The 18,265-nt window shown below is 64.0% G+C and overlaps 2 protein-coding genes across 9 annotated transcripts; one reads left to right on the top strand and one right to left on the bottom strand.

Annotated features, from left to right (window-relative positions):
• The first annotated feature begins 3,269 nt into the window (after nt 1-3,269).
• On the top strand, nt 3,270-8,273 carry PERM1 (PPARGC1 and ESRR induced regulator, muscle 1). The gene is made up of 3 exons (XM_055381648.2): nt 3,270-6,046; nt 7,600-7,725; nt 7,955-8,273. The coding sequence occupies exons 1-3, from the start codon at nt 3,679-3,681 to the stop codon at nt 8,050-8,052; spliced, it is 2,592 nt and encodes an 863-aa protein (XP_055237623.2). The 5' UTR covers nt 3,270-3,678; the 3' UTR covers nt 8,053-8,273.
• An 86-nt stretch (nt 8,274-8,359) lies between these two features.
• On the bottom strand, nt 8,360-17,797 carry PLEKHN1 (pleckstrin homology domain containing N1). 8 transcript variants are annotated; one of them, XM_055381709.2, is made up of 16 exons: nt 17,627-17,797; nt 17,438-17,537; nt 13,922-14,068; nt 13,744-13,824; nt 13,587-13,659; nt 13,339-13,466; nt 13,137-13,268; nt 12,945-13,025; nt 12,199-12,274; nt 11,924-12,060; nt 11,214-11,363; nt 10,898-11,038; nt 10,584-10,724; nt 10,173-10,391; nt 9,637-9,783; nt 8,360-8,841 (listed from the first exon to the last, which is right to left on the bottom strand). In XM_055381709.2, exons 1-16 carry the CDS (start codon nt 17,707-17,709, stop codon nt 8,611-8,613), a joined length of 2,067 nt encoding a protein of 688 aa, XP_055237684.2. In that variant the 5' UTR covers nt 17,710-17,797; the 3' UTR covers nt 8,360-8,610. The 8 variants fall into 8 exon arrangements, with proteins under 8 accessions (XP_055237684.2, XP_055237709.2, XP_063559611.1 ...); XM_055381734.2 differs by adding an exon at nt 9,861-9,909 and having other exon boundaries at nt 8,360-9,783; XM_063703541.1 differs by adding an exon at nt 9,861-9,909 and having other exon boundaries at nt 8,360-8,513; nt 13,339-13,659.
• Nucleotides 17,798-18,265: the final 468 nt, after the last annotated feature.

Consider the following 18,265-nt stretch of genomic DNA (forward strand, 5'->3'; position numbering starts at 1 on the left):
ACTGCACTCCAGTCTGGGCGACAGAGCGAAACCCCATCTCAAATAAATAAATAAATAAATATAAATAAATAAAGAAGAAGAAAGAAAAAAGAAAGAAAGAAAAATAATTCCGCAGCTGTGTACATTGTTTGCGGCTGTGCCCGGCATGCGATGGTTGCTCATGGATCAGCTCCCCGACTGTCTCAAGGTCCGGGACTTTCACCTGGGCCACATGGCTTCAGGAAAGGGAGCCGAGCAACCCCCCCCTCCCCCCGAATCGCCCTTCTCGCCCCCCGCCCTCCCCAGGAGGGGCAGGACCTGGCGCCCCCTGACCAGGGCAGGAGCCGCTGAGCCGACCGCAGTGGTGTCCTGGTGCCCTCTGGTGGCCGCTAGGGGCACAGCACGTCCCCATCCTCCCAGGGGACCCTGCCCGACCTCCCCCCCCGCGAATTGCCCCCCCAGGCCCGGGTCTGGTCTCTGCCTCCACCGTAGAACTGGGTTATTCCTCCTCCCTGGACTGAGGGGTGCTGCTGCCTGAAGTGCAGGGGGGCCCTGACTATTCCTCATCCTACAGCCACCCTCCCACCAGGAAGGGTCATGACTGGGCTGGATACAGGGAAGGGCTTCCCCTGAAGCCTCAGGCCAACTCCAGTGACAGCTCGTCGTGAAAAGGCCTCAGGGTAGGGCCCCTCCCTCCGCCACCCTAGACCTCCTTGCACAGCTCCCCGGCCACAGCCTTGCAGTCGGCCTCCCTGCCTCTCCTGTCCCAAGCCCCAAAGACTTCTCATCTCGTGATGGTCCACGTGGTGCCCAGATGCCACGTGCATGCCACCCAGGATGTGCTGCTGGGTTAGCTGAGCGTCCACGTGAAGACAGGAGTCCCGTGCCCCCCACCTCCCACCTCCCACCTCTCACAGAAGTTAATGCCGAGTGTGTGGCAGAGCCGAGCGTGAAAGGCAACACGGTGAAGTTTTTTTTTTAAATGAAGGAATAGGCTGGGCGCGGTGGCTCACACCTGAGGTCAGGAGTTTGAGAGCAGCCTGGGAAACATGGAGAAACCCGGTCTCTACTAAAAATACAAAATTAGCCAGGCATGGTGGCGCCTGCCTGTAATCCCAGCTACTCAGGAGGCTGAGGCAGGAGAATCTCTTCAACCTGGGAGGCGGAGGTTGCAGTGAGCTGAGATTGTGCCATTGCACATCAGCCTGGGCGACAAGAGTGAAACTCCGTCTCAAACAAACAAACAAGCAAACAAAAGTACCGTTATGAGGGTGGAAAGAGGAGGCAGAGAGGGAGAAGATTCCCCAGTACAAGAGTTCAATGAAGAGCTCGTCCAGAATACGTTAACGACTCCTACAGACCCACAGGGAGGAGGCACAGGGAGGCGGCCGCAGCCGAGGAGGCACCACACAGAAGCAGACGCGCAGCTCCTGCGAAACTCCAGCCTGGAGCACGGCCACGCAGCCACCTGGGGAACGGGGTGGCACCTTCTGACGCTGACCCCAAGCGTCCTGGAAATGCGAGAGGTTTGCCGAAAGGAATGTTCCCAGATATTCACAGCCGCACCGTGTGTGGTAGCTGCAAACTGGAAACGACCCACATCGCCACCCACGGGAAACGGCACAGCCGCGTGGCACGTTCACACAGGATAGCCTCGCCCGCCCGGGCAGTCGCCCGCGGCCCTCATGGCAGCTGTCTCCAGAGCACGGCGTGGGCCCGAGAACACAGATGCAGAAAGGGATGCAGGGTGCGATTCCACTTGTGAAAGCTCAAGTCGGGTTGGCCCTGCGTGGCAGGACGCCTTGTCCTGTGGTCTCGTGGCACCTACTTTCTGGAAAAGCATCGTATGGCACCAGGCATGCACTTTCTGCAAGCCCAGCTCTCACTGCCACCCCTCATGGCGCACACCCCGGTCTCCTAGTCTCGTGCCCTGGACTCTCAGGAGCTTCTCGGTCCAAGCCTCCTCCTCAGAGAGGTCTCCGGCCCCTCCAGCCACGCCTCTCCCTACTTCTTTCTCAGGACGTGCTGCCATCGGAGCTGAGCTCACCTGCCTGTTTGATCGGATGTTTATTGTTGGATCCCTCGCCCTGTCCTCTTGTCCCTTCTGGCTCGGAACCTGCCTGGGAATGGGCACCGTGAACCCCAAGGTCAGGACGGCCTGGAGGGTGCAGCTGAGCGGAGCCGGGCGTGGGGGCTCTGATGCTGACGCTCCCTGGCTGCGTGGCTACGCAGGTCACTCACCCTCACATGAGCCCCAGAGGTCAGGACCGGGAGGCACAAGCCCTGGCCAGGACACAGAGGCCATCTCAGAAGCAGGCCAGGAACATTCCAGGGGCGGCAGGGAGGGCAGTCTGAGGTTTCACCGCGGGTGGCGGAGGCACGGGAACTGAGCGGTGCCGCCTGCTGGTCAGCGTCCTCCGGCCCGTGTCTGACCCCACCTCGGCCCGGCCCCGTGCCAGGAAGTCGCCCTCACGTATTGTAGCTGGAGGGCCCTCAAATGCCATCTATTTGTGGCCTGGACCCTGATGGCTGGCACGAGTCTCATGTGGCCACAGGGATGTGGTATTTTTGGCACAGGGGGAGGAGCCTGTGCAGCCACAGCCTAGCACCATGCCGCCCCGGGACGGGCAGCTCAGACGCCCAGCTCGGCCGCCGGGACCCAGGTAGGACATGGTCAGCTGCTTGCTCCTGACCCAAGGGGCCCCAGTGGTAACAACCCCCACAGAGGCTTCTCAAGAGACCTGAGAGGAGGGCGAAGGTCAGTGGGTGGGAAGCCACCATGCCCTGGCCTCCGTCTCAGGACCGTCCCCGCCAAAGTGACTTCCCACCCCTGGGTCCAGAGGGGCTGACCAGAGGCCGAGGGCGGCCCCCTCTAGGGGTAGACCCGACAGCTGGCTAGGGTCTCCTTGCTTCTCTGAGACGGGGCAAAGGAAGGCACCCCGGGCAGCCGGGCAGGCCTGGATCGTGGTGCAGACCTCGAGGACGGCCCGAGGTGGCTGCTGGGTCAAGAGACCCACCGCACACTGCACCTCCTGCCCAGGCTCTCCCTGCTGACTTGGGCCAGCTCTGGCCAGCACCACCTGGTGAGCTCAGAGAATAGCCTGGCCCAGCCAAGGCGATCGGAAGGTCATCACCGAGGGCTGGGCACCTGCTGGGCCCTGTAAACCTTTCCTGTGGCCGGCTGCCAGCTGGGGCGCACTGGGATGGACCAGGGCTGCCCACCCCCGAGGGCACTGGTCCCATCGGGTGGACCCTGAAAGGTGCTTTGCCGTGTAAAGACAGCTCTGGCAGAAGGTGGAGGAGGGGAGGCTGCCCCAGCTGAGGTGTGATGGGAAACAGCATTCAAACCTGAGGACGGCTGGTTTTATAGCTTCACTGGTAGAAAATCATCTTTGATTCTAGGAACGTAACACCGCATCGTCACACAGCTATCGTTTGGGGTGCGCTGGGAACTAGGGTCATGGGGGCTGGGGAACCTTCTAACTTGGAAATCGTCACCACTAGGTTTGAAGGAAGCGCGGCCCCCCCCTCGAGATGCCGTTCTCTTCCTTTCAGGGCACGGATGGAGCCCCGAGGCGGTGGGAGCTCCCAGGTCTCGTGGGGCAGGGGCGGCATGTGCAGGGTGGTGCCCGGGGCCTGAACCCATGAAGACCTCACCGGACCCATTCTGCTGCCCTCCAGTGCCTCTGCTGACTCCACATGGAAAATTTCCAGTACAGCGTCCAGCTGAGTGACCAGGACTGGGCCGAGTTCTCAGCCACCGCCGATGAGTGTGGCCTCCTGCAGGCCGGCCTGGCCTCTGGGGACGAGCCCTTGTCCAGTGACATTGACCAAGGGGACAGCAGTGGCAGCAGTCCCCCCAGGGCCCCACCTCTCCCAACTGGGCAGCCAGCTGCAGGAGGGCGGAGCCGGCGGGGCTGCGAGGAGGAGGACGTGGCCACACAGCAGCCGGTCAGCAGGTCTCAGGGTGAGCCTGTCTTGGCCCTGGGGACCGGTCAGCAGACACCCAGCACGTCCGCACGGGCAGAAGCTCCACCATCCCTCGGCCCCGGCGCCAGCCCTCCCGGCCAGTGCTCATCCTGCCCTGGTCCGGCGTCTTCTGGAGACCAGATGCAGAGGCTGCTGCAGGGCCCTGCCCCACGGCCCCCTGGTGAGCCCCTAGGGAGTCCCGAGTCCCCTGGCCACAGCACTGGCTCCCAGAGGCCCCCCGATAGCCCTGGAGCCCCACCACGGAGCCCCAGCCGAAAGAAGAGGCGAGCTGTGGGTGCCAAGGGGGATGGGCACACAGGAGCCTCTGCTTCTGCCCAGACGGGCTCCCCGCTGCTCCCTGCGGCCAGTCCTGAGACGGCAAAGCTGATGGCCAAAGCCGGGCAGGAGGAGTTGGGGCCAGTTCCCGCAGGAGCTCCTGAGCCTGGCCCCAGGTCCCCTGTGCAGGAAGACAGACCAGGGCCAGGTTTGGGCCTGTCTGCAGCTGTCCCTGTGACTGAGCAAGGCACAGACCAAATCAGAACCCCGCGCCGAGCCAAGCTTCACACAGTGTCCACGGCCGTCCGGGAAGCCCTCCCAGATGTCTCAAGGGCTAAGTCAGACATGGCTGTGTCTACACCTGCCTCCGAGCCGCAACCTGACAGGGACATGGCTGTGTCCACACCTGCCTCCGAGCCGCAACCTGACAGGGACATGGCTGTGTCCACACCTGCCTCCGAGCCGCAACCTGACAGGGACATGGCTGTGTCCACACCTGCCTCCGAGCCGCAACCTGACAGGGACATGGCTGTGTCCACACCTGCCTCCGAGCCGCAACCTGACAGGGACATGGCTGTGTCCACACCTGCCTCCGAGCCGCAACCTGACAGGGACATGGCTGTGTCCACACCTGCCTCCGAGCCGCAACCTGACAGGGACATGGCTGTGTCTACACCTGCCTCCGAGCCGCAACCTGACAGGGACATGGCTGTGTCCACACCTGCCTCCGAGCCGCAATCTGACACGGCTGTGTCTACACCAGCTTCTGAGCCTCAGTCCAGTGTGGCTCTGTCTACACCCATCTCCAAGCCACAACTGGACACGGACATGGCCGTGTCCACACCTGCCTCCGAGCTGCAGCCTGACGTGGCTGTGTCCACACCTGCCTCCAAACACGGCCTGGATGTGGCCTTGCCTACAGCAGGCCCAGTGGCTAAGCTAGAGGTGGCTTCATCTCCACCTGTCTCGGAGGCTGTGCCGAGGATGACCGAGTCCAGCGGGCTTGTGTCTACACCTGTTCCCAGCGCTGACGCCGCTGGCCCCGCCTGGCCTCCCACCCGCAGAGCTGGGCCTGATGTGGTGGAGACGGAGGCGGTTGTGTCTGAGCCCTCAGCAGGGGCCCCTGGATGCTGCTCTGGGGCGCCCGCACTGGGTCTCACCCAAGTCCCCAGGAAGAAGAAGGTGCGTTTCTCCGTGGCTGGGCCCGGCCCCGATAAGCCAGGCTCAGGAGAGGCCTCAGCCCGGCCCTCAGCCCCCCGGACAGCAACTGGGGGCCACGGGGGGCCCGGAGCCTGGGAGGCTGTGGCTGTCAGGCCCCGGCCCCACCAGCCTCGGATCCTCAAGCACCTGCCTCGCCCCCCTCCCTCCGCCGTGACGAGGGCCGGGCCCGGGAGCAGCTTTGCCGTGACCCTCCCGGAGGCCTACGAGTTCTTCTTCTGTGACACCATCGAGGAGAACAAAGAGGCTGAGGCCGCAGCGGCCGGTCAGGATCCGGCAGGCGTCCAGTGGCCGGACATGTGCGAATTCTTCTTCCCAGACGTTGGAGCCCAGAGGTCGAGGCAGCGGGGGTCCCCGGAGCCGCTCCCGAGAGCTGATCCTGTGCCGGCCCCCATACCTGGAGACCCCGTGCCCATCTCCATCCCTGAGGTCTATGAACACTTCTTCTTCGGGGAGGACAGGCTTGAGGGCGTGCTGGGGCCGGCTGTCCCGCTCCCACTGCAGGCCCTGGAGCCTCCCGGGTCGGCCTCCCAGGGGGCGGGGCCTGGGACCCCCCTCAAGCCAGCCGTGGTAGAGCGGCTCCACCTGGCTCTTAGACGGGCAGGTACGTGCTCTCGGATCCCAAAGCCCGTCCAGGTCCCAGGCACACACTGTCCAGGGATCTTGGCCAAGGAGGGGGCCGCGGGGGCCGCAGGGGCCGGGCAGGCCGGGCTTGGGTCATCCCCTAGCAGGGGAGCCTGGGGACCAGCCCCCAGTCATCCCAGCACACAGTCCAGATGGGGCAGCCCAGTCCAAGCACCCGGGCTGTTCAGGGGGTTGGCTCTGCGCCGCCGTTGCCCTGTGTTCGGGCCCATGTGACGGCGGCGTCCCTCCCCCAGCCTCTGGCAGGGTTCCCGCCCAGGCCTGGCTACCTTCTGGGTCAGGCACTCTGCGAGGCCCATCTCACACTGATCTCCTCTGGGAGATGCTTTACAGACCAGAACACGGGGCCTCCACTGGCAGTTCCCCCAAACTGGCCCAACTCAACCAGGTCACCCAAATCTCAGGCAGAGGAAGCACAGGGGAGATGTGACTCCGACAGACACGTCCAGGGCAGGCGGTTCCCGGGGCAACCAGTTCTCGGGAAGACGTGTCCATGACAGAGGGGTTTCGGGAAGACGTGTCCAGGGTAGACGTGTCCAGCACAAATGTATCTTAGGACAGACATGTCCCATGATGGATGTATCTGGGGCAGGCGGTTCCCGGGGCAGGCGGTTCCTGGGGCGGGCGTGTGCAGGGCAGGCAGTTCCCAGGCCAAGAGTGTGCAGGATTGGGGTGGGGCAGGCGGTTCCTGGGGTTGGAGGGGGAGGCAGGCGGTTCCCGGGGCGGCCGTGTGCGGGGCAGGCGGTTCCCGGGGTTGGGGGGGAAGCGGCTCCCGGGGCAGGCAGTTCCTGGGGTTGGGAGGCGGTTCCCGGGGATTGGGGGTGGTGGGAGGCGGTTCCCGGGGATTGGGGGTGGTGGGAGGCGGTTCCCGGGGTTGGGGGTGGTGGGAGGCGGTTCCCGGGGTTGGGGGTGGTGGGAGGCGGTTCCCGGGGTTGGGGGTGCTGGGAGGCGGTTCCCGGGGATTGGGGGTGGTGGGAGGCGGTTCCCGGGGTTGGGGGTGGTGGGAGGCGGTTCCCGGGGTTGGGGGTGGTGGGAGGCGGTTCCCGGGGTTGGGGGTGGTGGGAGGCGGTTCCCGGGGTTGGGGGTGCTGGGAGGCGGTTCCCGGGGTTGGGGGTGCTGGGAGGCGGTTCCCGGGGTTGGGGGTGGTGGGAGGCGGTTCCCGGAGTTGGGGGGGTTTGGGAGGCAGTTCTCGGGGTTGGGGGGGTTTGGGAGGCAGTTCCCAGGGTTGGGGGGGTTGGGAGGCGGTTCCCGGAGTTGGGGGGAGTGGGAGGCGGTTCCCGGGATTGGGGGTGGTGGGAGGCGGTTCCCGGGGTTGGGAGGCGGTTCCCGGGGTTGGGGGGGTTTCGGAGGCGGTTCTCGGGGTTGGGGGCGTTTGGGAGGCAGTTCCCAGGGTTGGGGGGGTTGGGAGGCGGTTCCCGGGGTTGGTGGGGGTGGGGGCAGGCGGTTCCTGGGGCCGGCGTGTGCGGGGCCATCTTTGAGTGCAGCCGTGGGGCTGAAGGTGAGCTTCTGTCCTAGGGGAGCTCCGGGGGCCTGTCCCATCATTTGCCTTCAGCCAGAATGACATGTGCCTGGTGTTTGTAGCCTTTGCCACCTGGGCTGTGAGGACGTCAGATCTGCATACCCCAGACGCCTGGAAAACAGGTTCGGGCGCCTGGGGGCAGAGGGAGCTGCGCCTAGAAGCCAGACCGAGGGGCACTGGCAGGACGAGGGGTGCATGGGGGCCCCGGGGCTCACCCCTGACCTGCTCCCCCCAGGCTGAGCTGCGGCCCTGGCCGCACCGACCTTGCCCGCCCTTTGAGGGCTGGGTCTTGCGGGCAGACGGTGCCGACAGCCAGGCTGGCCCTCAGAAGAGCCTGTGCTTCTCTTGCAGTCTTGCTGGCCAACATCGGCACCATCTCTGCCATCCGCTACTTCCGCCGGCAGGTGGGGCAAGGGCGCCGCAGCCGCAGCCCCAGCCCCAGCTCCTAGGAGCCAGGCCTGGGCCAGGGAGATGCAGGATGAGGAGACGACCACAGGCGCCCAGGGCAGGACGAGGTGCCGCCTTCGCCCGGGCCCTCTGACCCCTCTCTTCTACTGCGTCCAGGAGGGGGGCGTGTCCTGGTGCTGCTCCCTCCAACTCACCCGAGGATCCAGCCAGTGGCCACGGCCACTCCCCACGCCTGGGAGGGGAGGTGCTAAAGTCTGGGTGGGTGGAGGGCAGGCAGGTGGCTGGGTAGGAGGGTGGCCAGATTCACAGATGACAACACAGGGCATTCGGTTAATTTCAGACAGGCAATAGTGGGGAGGTCATTTTACTAAGAAGTTATTGTTGATCTGAAATCAAATGCAGCTGCACCCTGCGTTTCTTCTGGGGTGCAGGGGGGGCTGAGTGGCAGGACAGGACTTGGACCTCAGAGGGGTCTGAGCAGCAAGACACTCCGGCTGGAGCTCTGGGCAGAGGCAGGGGAGAGGACATAAGGTGGCCTCAAAGAGGGGATGGGCAGCCTCCTCACAGGTGGGCTGGGCTGGCAAGGGCTCCAAGGCCCATCACTCTTGATCCTCGAAGGACTGTGGCCAAGGCCTCTGCGGGCTCTGGCCTGAGACAGTGAAGGCTCTGCCTGCCCCTCCCCAGTGCAGCGGCCCCTGCAGGGTGGGGGTCTGTGGCAGAGCCACGAGCCCCTCCCCGGGAGCCCTGGGTGCAGGTGCAGAGGGAGAATTCGGTGGCATCAGATGGAGGGCTGGGCTCCTGGGGTTGTCCCGGGGGCTCCTGTGGGGCAGCTGGGGACCCACAGCCAAGAGGAGTCAGAGATGAGGTGGGAAGGTCAGTGAGGGGGCCCGAGGTGGCAGAGGAAGGGGGCTGCCTGGCTGGGTGCTGGGTGGGGGTCCTCAAGACTGTGGGAGACCCTGGCTGCTGAGCGGAGAACACATGGATGTAGCACCAATAAAATTCTATCTTTTCTTTTTCTTTCTTCCTTTTCTCATTCTCTCTCTCTCTTTCTCTTTCCTTCTCTTCTCTTCTTTTCTCTCTTCTCTTCTCTCTCCTCTCTCTTTTTTTCCTTCTCGTCCGGTGGTGTCAACGTCCCCCGTGCTGCCCTGTGGCGCACGCCAGGCCATGCAAGGACCCACCCGCCCTCCTCCTCAGGACACCCTGGCTTGTGCTCCTCACACCTTGCTGACCTGTGACCCTCATGCCCTCTGACCTCACATACTCTGACCCTGCTGACCTTTCTCTGTCCTCCGACCTTCACGCCCGTCCGTGCTGCCCTCCCACTCCCAGTGAGTCTCCTCCCTGACTCCTGGCGGGCTGAGCTGAGGGCCGACCCTGTGGACGGCCAGGACCTCCCTGACCTGTGACCCAGCCTCGCTGGCCAGGGCATCCTTTGGATGGGGCCCCTCCCACCCTTCCCTGCCCCAGCTGCTGGCACCAAGGAGCAGGAGCTGAGGGACGGGCTCTGAACTCAGGGCCCCAGAGACTCCCCCCATCACACTGGGTTCAGACCCTGACTTGTAATTTGAAGTGGGTTAGAGGGGCAGGTACCCTGGAGCTTGGCAAGGGTGGTCCTGAGAACCCACCTCACCGCGGCCATCAGATCCACTGCACAAGCCCCCCACTGGCCTCAGGCCCTCCAAGCTGGGGGCACTTCTGGTGGGAGGAAGACAAAGTCTCGTCCCAGAGGTGGTCGTAGCCGGGGTCCCGGCTCCTCCTGGGGGACCGACCATCTGGTAGGGAAGGCAGAGATGTGTCAGCCTGTGGGAGGCAACAGGCACTCAACCCAGGAGACGGGACCCTTACTCACCTGTCAGAGGCAGCCAGGGTTCGGGCGAACCTTCCCTGGCAGAGGAGACCTGGAACCCCAAACCGCAAGTCTGAGAGCCGGGCACAGCCCCAGGCAGGGAGCTTGGAGACGGCCTGTCGCTGTGCACCCACCCACGTCCCCCTGCTCTCCCTCCCCAGTCCCATCTCCCCAGTTCCCTACTGGCCCCCCGGTCTCCATCTGCCCCTGTCCTCCTGTTTCCCTCCCTGCTCCCTCCGAGTCCCAAGAGGCCCCACACCAGACCCCCGGCCAGCCCGGAGCCCGGGGCACACTGGCATGGGGGCTGCTACTCACAAGCTGAGGGGAGTCTGGGGGCTGCAGCCCCCCATCCTTGGCTGAGCCCTGGTGTCTCTGAGCGGCTCTGGACTGCAGGGCTCCCTTCTTGGAGAGCAAGTAGGGGCCAGCGGGGCCGGAGGAGCAGGAGTGAGGGTCAGAGGCAGGCACAGACACAGGCACCGAGGGGAGTGGGCTCAAGGGCATGGGTCCAGGTGCACTCTGCATGGCACTGAGGAACTGCAGGGAGAGCCAGGGCTGGGGCCTGGGTGGCATCCAGGGACCCCCAGAACCTCAACCTCCCATCAGAGCCTGAACAGACCTCAGGCTTGGGGCAGCCCCAGACCCCAGGGTGAGAGGCACGGTCTAGACCTCCCCAACCTCAGGCTGCAGGCACCTCCCACCCTTTCTGTCACCCAGCAGGGGCCTGACCTCCTCCAGGCCCCGGACATCTGTGACCCTGCGGTGGGAGGTGGCTGGTGGCGTGTAGGGGTCGGCATAGAGGGGCGAGTGTGATGTTTCCGAAGTGTGGTCAGGGGCATCTGGGCTGCTCTCCAGGCTCAGCCTGTGCAGCTGCAGGGCAGAGGTGGGAGAAATGGGCTTCTCGGCTAGAAACAGCCTAGGCCACCCCTTCTCTGTGCAAGAGGCCTCTGGGTGGCTCCAGGACAGCTGGGCCCAGAGACAGAGGCCAGTGGTGCGGAACGGTGGGAACCAGGCCAGGGGCTGTGTGGGTGTGCTGGGCCCACCTGGGTCAGGTCCAGGTGCAGTGGGGTGACAGGGCCGCGGCCCTCTGCCCGGGCCTTGCTCCCGGGTGACCGGCTGCTGCCACTGCGTCTCAGCTCGGTCCTCCGTCGGCCAATGCTGGTGCGATCAGAGTTGGCCTGGTCCTGTGGGGACCACAAACCTTCCAGGAAGAGCCCTTTGGCCCCTCTCCCGTGCAACTCTCTGAGGCTGCAAGGGGCTCCCTCCAGTCCGAGTTCCCCTGAGGAACCAGGGTCCCCAACACACACTTACCCGACAGCCTTCTGCCCCACTTTGGTCTGCCACCCCGTAAACGCTCACCGGTGTGTGCTGGGAGGAGCAGCCCACGGTGGATGGCACTGAGGACTCAGGCAGGGAGTGGCTGGTGCGGGTGGAGGGGGGCGCCAAGCACCCCGAGTCCCAACTGGTCTGTCCGCCTGAGGAGAGCGAGCCTCGGCCACTGCCCATAACCTGGATGGGCAGTGAGTGGGGGTGAGTGAGGGCTGGACCCCCTCCCCACCCACCCCTGCCTGGACCCACCCCCTCCCCACCCGCCCCTGCCTGGACCCACCCCCTCCCCACCCGCCCCTGCCTGGACCCACCCCCTCCCCACCCGCCCCTGCCTGGACCCACCCCCTCCCCACCCACCCCTGCCTGGACCCACCCTGCTGTCCCCCCTTTTATCTTTTTGGGATGAAGTCTTATTCTGTCGCCCAGGCTGGAGTGCAGTGGCACGATCTCGGCTCACTGCAATCTCCGCCTCCTGGTCAAGCGATTCTCCTGCCTCAGCCTCCTGAGTAGCTGGGGTTACAGGGATGTACCACCATGCCCGGCTAATTTTTTTGTATTTTTAATAGAGACAGGGTTTCTCCACGTCGGTCAGGCTGATCTCGAACCCCTGACCTCAAATGATCCGCCTGCCTCAGCCTCCTAAAATGCTGGGATTACAGGCGTGCGCCACCACACCCGGTCTGCTGCCCCCTTTTTACCACTGCCCAGGACCTGGGCTGTGGGGTGTATTGACCCCTCACCTGCGACCCTGGGAAGCTCTCGGCACCAGGCAGCGGCTGGGCCCCCTCCCTGTGGGTGACAGCGCGAAGGCACAGCAGCCAGTGACCGTAGTCCTCGTAGCTGGCGCACACCACGCGGATGGTGTTGATGAGGGGGCCTGGCATACAGACGCTGTGAGGGGCTGGCGGGGGGTGTGCACCCCTCAGCGCCCCCACTAAAGAGTCGGGCGTCCCCCAGGCTCCCGCCCCACCATGGCCTGGCCAGGCAGGAGGCAGAACCAGGGTCAGGGCCCTACCTTCAATCAGGAAGGAGCGGATCTGCTTCTCCTTCTCCTCCAGGTTGATGTGGACGGCACGGAGTGGGAGCTCTCCCTGCGGGGCAGAGATTGAGGGCCAGGCCTTTGTGGGGGCAGCCCCGGGGCCCTGCCTGGCCTCATCCCACCCTCTGGCCCTCCAGAGCTTGGCTGGGTACTTGGAGAGCTGGGCACTGGGGCCGCCACCCTGAGGGAGGCCAGTGGGTCCCATGTCTCCTGGGGCTACCGCCAACCCTGGCGCGGGGGCCTTCGCCGGCTAGGGGCAGACACACAAAGCCACAGGACTGGCCTCCTGGGGTCCCCAGAGAAGAAGTTGGGCCGGGTGAGCCATGGGGAGGGCCCTGTGTTTGTTCCTCAGTGACTGAAGGCTACCGTGAGTGCACACCCCCTTCCCGGAGCCCGCCCTGGAGGACACAGGCACACGCACGTGTGCATACACACCCCTCACGGGCAGGCACACACAAGGGAGTCCCCGGGAGGGGCTCTCAGCCCCATGCTGCCCACCCCAGGGTGACGGTCAAGAACCTCAGGGTGAGAACCTCAGGGCGGGCAGGGGTTCCTCCATGTCACAGCGGAGACCAGACTGACCAGGACCGCGGGCTGGGTGGGCAGGGCCCTGCGCTCTGTCTCAACAAGCCCCGAAATACAGGTTCCTCCTGCATGGCTGCCCCCTCCCACCCCCACACAGGTGCCTCCCTGGGGCAGGCCCACAGTGGGGAGGGGCCCACCTTGAAGCAAAGCCCGTCCAGCTCCTCGGAGAAAATGGCCAAGGACGTTGGGTACAGGACCAAGAGCCGGTCCCACTGCTCCTGGGTGGGGGTGGGATCAGGCGATGAGGGAACTGAGCTGCTGTTGCACCGCCCTGCCCACCACCCTGCACCCCTCCCATCCCCCTACAGACCCACGCACCTCCCACCCACCTGTGCGGGCAGGTGCTGCAGCTTGACCCTCGAGGCACAGACAGCACTGCCGCCGGGTTCGTGCCCTGACGCCGTCCGCAGCTGGGTTAGACGGCGCTGCAAAGTCCAGGGGAGCTCGTCTCCGCAGGACCCCTGTGAGGAGGAGGTCAGAGCTGGCTGCGAGGATCAGGGTGGGGAGGGGCGTGGGGTCCCCGGCACTGACCTGTGGGGGTGCCGAGTGGCAGCGCCGTGGCCCCCCGAGGAGGGCCATCTGCTTCTCCAGGTGGTAAAGCCAGCGGTCCAGCTCGGCCCGGCTGGGGCAGAGCACCAGGAGGGGTGCGGGCAGCGGGCCTGCGGGCAGGGCAGAGAGGGCACACACATACACACACGTGCTCCGCAGCCACAGGGCAGGCCCCTCTCCAAGTCCTGGGTCAGGAGTGCCTCTGGGGGCCCGGGAAGCATCCCAAACACCTGTGATCTGGAAGGCGTGCTCTCGGGACCCCTCCCGTGGGCAGACGCTCAGCTCCGTCAGCGGTAACAGCCCCTGCCAGGCACAGGGTAGGAGGAGCTTCAGGGACCCATGGAGGGAAGGGCGGCCATGGCCCCACCCCACTGCCCACCGCCTCACCTGAAATGTGAGTCCTTCCGAGCCGTGGGCCTGGAAGTACAGGTAGGCGGGGAATAACTCCAGGTAGCAGTCGCTGACATCCTGCGCGGGGAGCAGGGTTGTCAGTGCGGAGTCTGGGGAGCCCCAGGCTGATGGGGATGCTGCACCCTTAGCGTGCCCCACCCAGCCCGGCCCCCACCTGGCTGTGCTGGAACCGCAGCTGGACCTTGGCGTAATGCACAACTTTTCCCAGGTTCCTCACAGGCACCCTCCGCCGCCCCTTCTTGAATACACTCAGGAATGGCTGCTCCAGGTTTTCTCGCTGGTTCTCCAGGTCCAGGATGTCCTAGGAGGGGTAGAGCTCAGGGGAGGGGGCCTCCCCTGGGCCCCCCACCCCCTCCGCTCGCATCCACACAGCTACAGGACGATAGCATGGTCTGCCTGTGCATAGCCACACAACACATATGTGAAGAGCAGCCCCCCACAGGCACAGAACCTGCACACTCAGCCTTTCCACAGGAAAACAGTAACGGCAGAATTTACACACACGTGCATACATATATGCATACATGCATATTCGTGTACATGTACATGCACACACCCCCGATACGTGCACATGCAGGCAACATGCATGCATCCATATATGCGCACACATACACATGTATAAACGCATACACGCACATATGCATACACACACAATAGGCACATACATACATGCCACACAATACAGACACAGATGCATACACACGTGAACACACGCACTTATACACACATGTACACACACGCACACATATGCATGGATACACACGTGCACACATACGCAGTTGCACATACACAGACATGCACACACGTGCATACATGCATACATATCCACACACAAATACACCCATACACACGTATACACATACACACGTGCACACATACACATGCACACCTATACACACATGTACACACATGCATGCACACAGGCACACATACACACTTGCACACACTGCATACATGCATACATTTCCACACACACACAAATACACCAACACACACGTATACACATACACCTGTGCATATACACACAGATGTGTGCGCACACACATATACACGTGCAAACACATGCACACATACACACTTGTGCACACACACGCACACACAGACACACTTCCCCACACAGAGCTGCCTGATCTAGTGGTAGAGATGGTGAGATCTGGACTCAGTGGATTAAACCTATCTTCATTCTTTCCTAAGCTGTGTAACATGGCTTGGGGTTATCCAACCTCTGAAGACTTGTTAGAAGAATTTGGGGGTGTCTGGGTAACACTCAAAACCCTCCCACGTCTCCAGTATTGGATGGTAAATGTTTAACACCTGGTTCTACAAAAAACAGACACAGAAACACACCGATGCCCTGATTTGTAACGTTTGCCAGTTTCCTCGGTGTCAGTGTCCTCACCGTTGCCCATTTCCAGCCCCCAGCCTGAAATATGTGAGGAGATTTCTGGGGTCGATCCTCTGTGTGTTGGCCGCTCCGCATGCCTCACTCAGGGGACAACGGGGTCCTGGCAGTGCCCCGAGGGGTCTCCCCCGAGGGGCCTCTGTGGCTGCCCCGGCCTCACTGTCTCCTCACATCAGACCCATGCTCTCCGGCTGCTGCATGTTCTGTTCCTGCTTTGGGGACCGCTCAGTCCTGACCCCCCTCCTTACCCGCTTTGCAGCTTTGCTCAGACATTACCTGCTCCAAGAAGTCCTTTTCTGAAAGCCTTTCTAAAATTCCAGCCTTCCCTGATCCTCTGCACTCATCCCCTCTGTTTTTCCCCTTAGCACCCACCCCACCCCGCTCACTGGATCTATTGATTTGTCCCGTCGTCTGTCTCTGCCGTGGGAATGGGAGCACCAGGACCCATCCCTTCCGTCGTCGTGTGTCTCTGCTGTGGGAATGGGAGCACTAGCAGAACAGGGGTTGTCTATTCCGTTCACTGCTGTGTCCCCAAAGCCTAAGACAGGGCCTGGGATGTGCTGTGGGTATCACTGCATGTGCTGAGAGGGGAGGGGACTCCACATCCACGCCACATGTAGTCAGTCCTGGCACACACAGTCCTCTACAAATGCAGGCTTTGATCATCAGGTTGGAGGTCAGAAAAGGGACGGGTGTGAACCTGGGGCTGGAGACCTCTGTGATCCACAGGCTCAGGGCCAAGTGGGAAGGTGTCCTGCTCCTTCTAGGAGCTGGCGAGAGCTACCTGCAGAGCTGCTGTGCCCTGGCCAAGCTTAGCTGCCCCTGAGCAGGCCCAGGAATGTGAAGAGACAGACGCATGGCTTTCCCGGCCTTCTGCCTCTGGGTGGGGCCTCCTGTACCCACACCCAGCGTGGGAACTGATGCCGGGTTGGCACCCATGAAAAATAGGCCACAGACCAGGAAGGGCCACACAGCTGGCCCTGCAGCCCAGCTCAGCCTTGGGGCCCCGGGGAGGACTCAGCTTGGAGCCGTAGTAGAGCCAGCTCACAGCACTGGGTGCAGAGCCCAGGTACAGGGCCGCGGAGCACTGGCTCTAGGACTGGCCCAGAGCTCCTCCCCCAGCCCCATTTCCTGAGGTTCAGCAGGTTGTTGCCTCTCTGGCTACCATGTCCTGGCAAGGGAGGACCACTAGGGCCACCCACCACACCTCATAGGACCCCCCAGGGTCACACTGCATGTCCTGGGCCTGGACAGAGGGAGTGGTGTCTGAGATGCAGCCAAAGGGACCCCACCCCTAACCCAGCCCGGCTCCCTCTCCCTGCCCACTCCTCTGAGGCAGCGTGGTTTCCAAAACCAGTACCTGTCTGCAGGGAGCCCTGAAACTCTGGAGGTCAGGAGAGGGTATGGCACGAGCTTCCTGCCTGGCGGGGGCATGTTGGCAAAGGGGTCTGCATGGCCATGCCAGCTGCTGGACCCAGGAGTGCAGGGCAGGCGTCCTCTCCCGCAGATGCTCCTAGGACCTGCACATAGCAGAGCCCACCCATCCAGGCTGCCTGACGGGGGTGCAGTGGGGGTTCCTGTCTGCCCTGAAGCCCAGGTTCCTGGTCCTGTTCCCTCAACCCAGCACCAGACACATCTGAAAGGGGCTGGGCATCTACCCTGTGAAGACCCTTAGTCCCACAGGGGCTGGGGGGGTGGGCATGGGGGTGGTCTTCTGCTCCTTCGACGGAGAGGTGGCCTAGTGTGTGCTTGGAAGACACCTCCTTGCTGCATGGCCTTGGCACGCTGGGAGGAGGCCGGCGCGTGCACAGAGGGATTGCTGTGGACCAGGCGGCCATACCCAGCGGTAACTTCCTGCGGGACGCCCAGGGAGAAAGGCCGGTGCAGGTGACCGGCTGGCTCACTGCTCATCTGAGGCCCCTTCCTCTCAAGTGACACTACCTACCGGCACGACCCCAAGCCCCACTGCAGCGACAGAGACCCGTGCGCTGGTCCCCTGCGGGAGGAGGTCCCGGGAGGCCCCGCCCGCGGCCCGCCCCGCCCAGCTCGCTCCCGACTGACTCAGTCCTGCGTCGCGGTTTCGCTCTCCGCTCAGACTTTCGGCCGGATGAGCTCCCCGGGGCGGGGCAGTCAGCGTCGGCTCCTCACCTACCGGGGTCTGAACGCCCCGGGGGCGAGGGGAAGACCCTGAGCTGCACGGACACGCGGCACACACGCGCGGGCAGAGCCACGCTCCCAGACCACAGCCACCGTGCACGCCGCGCTCACCGTGCCCGGGATGTAGTGGAAGAGCTTGTTGGCGGCGGCGTCCCCGCTTCGAGCAGCCTCGGGGCCCAGCAGGCCGGCCGACATCCGCGCGCTGTTCTCTCTGGGGACAAGGCAAGGGGTCTCGTGGCTTGGCCCCGGAGCGGGTGGGGGAGCCCTGCGCCCAGGTGGCCGCACCCACGCCCCGCTCACCTGTTTCCCTTCAGTGAGGGTTTTCTGGAGAAGGAGGCCCGGAGCCTTCTGGGGGCCTGAGGGACACACTGGCTGTTCCCCATGGCCAGAGTCGTGCAGGTCGGCAAGTCTGGGTCCCTGTCCACAGCCTCCTGCCCCCGCCTCCCGCGGGCAGGCGGGGCTCTGGGACGTCCCGCCCGGCACCCAGGGCTGGGCGAGGGTGGAGCCTTTCTGGAAGAGGCCTGGCCCCCTACCTGAGCCGTGCAGGTCTCTGCCCTGGGCCCTCCACTCGAGAGGCCAGCCTTGGGGCGAGCACCCCTCTGGCCCAGACAAGGCCTCCAGTGTGCAGAGGCACCCCACTTGCCTGTGCTCTGGCTTGGTGAACCCGGGGTGACCTTCCAGGCCCCCCCCCTCCGACAACGTGCCCACACATCCTGTTTCCATCTAAACTCTGGCCGGCCTGAGTCACCGGTGACTGCAGGGAGGGCTGAGGCAGGAGTTCCAGCACAGGAGACGGCGGCCAAAGCCACCGCAGCCTCCCCTCCTGCCTGGGCCCCCTCACCACAGACCCAAGTCAGGGTCCCCAAGGCTTAAGGGGACTCAGGAAGGCCACATGCCCCCTAGACGGCCAGGACAGTCAGCGTACTCGGGGGCAAGGCT

The sequence above is a fragment of the Gorilla gorilla genome, chromosome 1 (assembly GCF_029281585.2).
Source record: "Gorilla gorilla gorilla isolate KB3781 chromosome 1, NHGRI_mGorGor1-v2.1_pri, whole genome shotgun sequence".
In the NCBI taxonomy this organism is placed as follows: domain Eukaryota; kingdom Metazoa; phylum Chordata; class Mammalia; order Primates; family Hominidae; genus Gorilla; species Gorilla gorilla.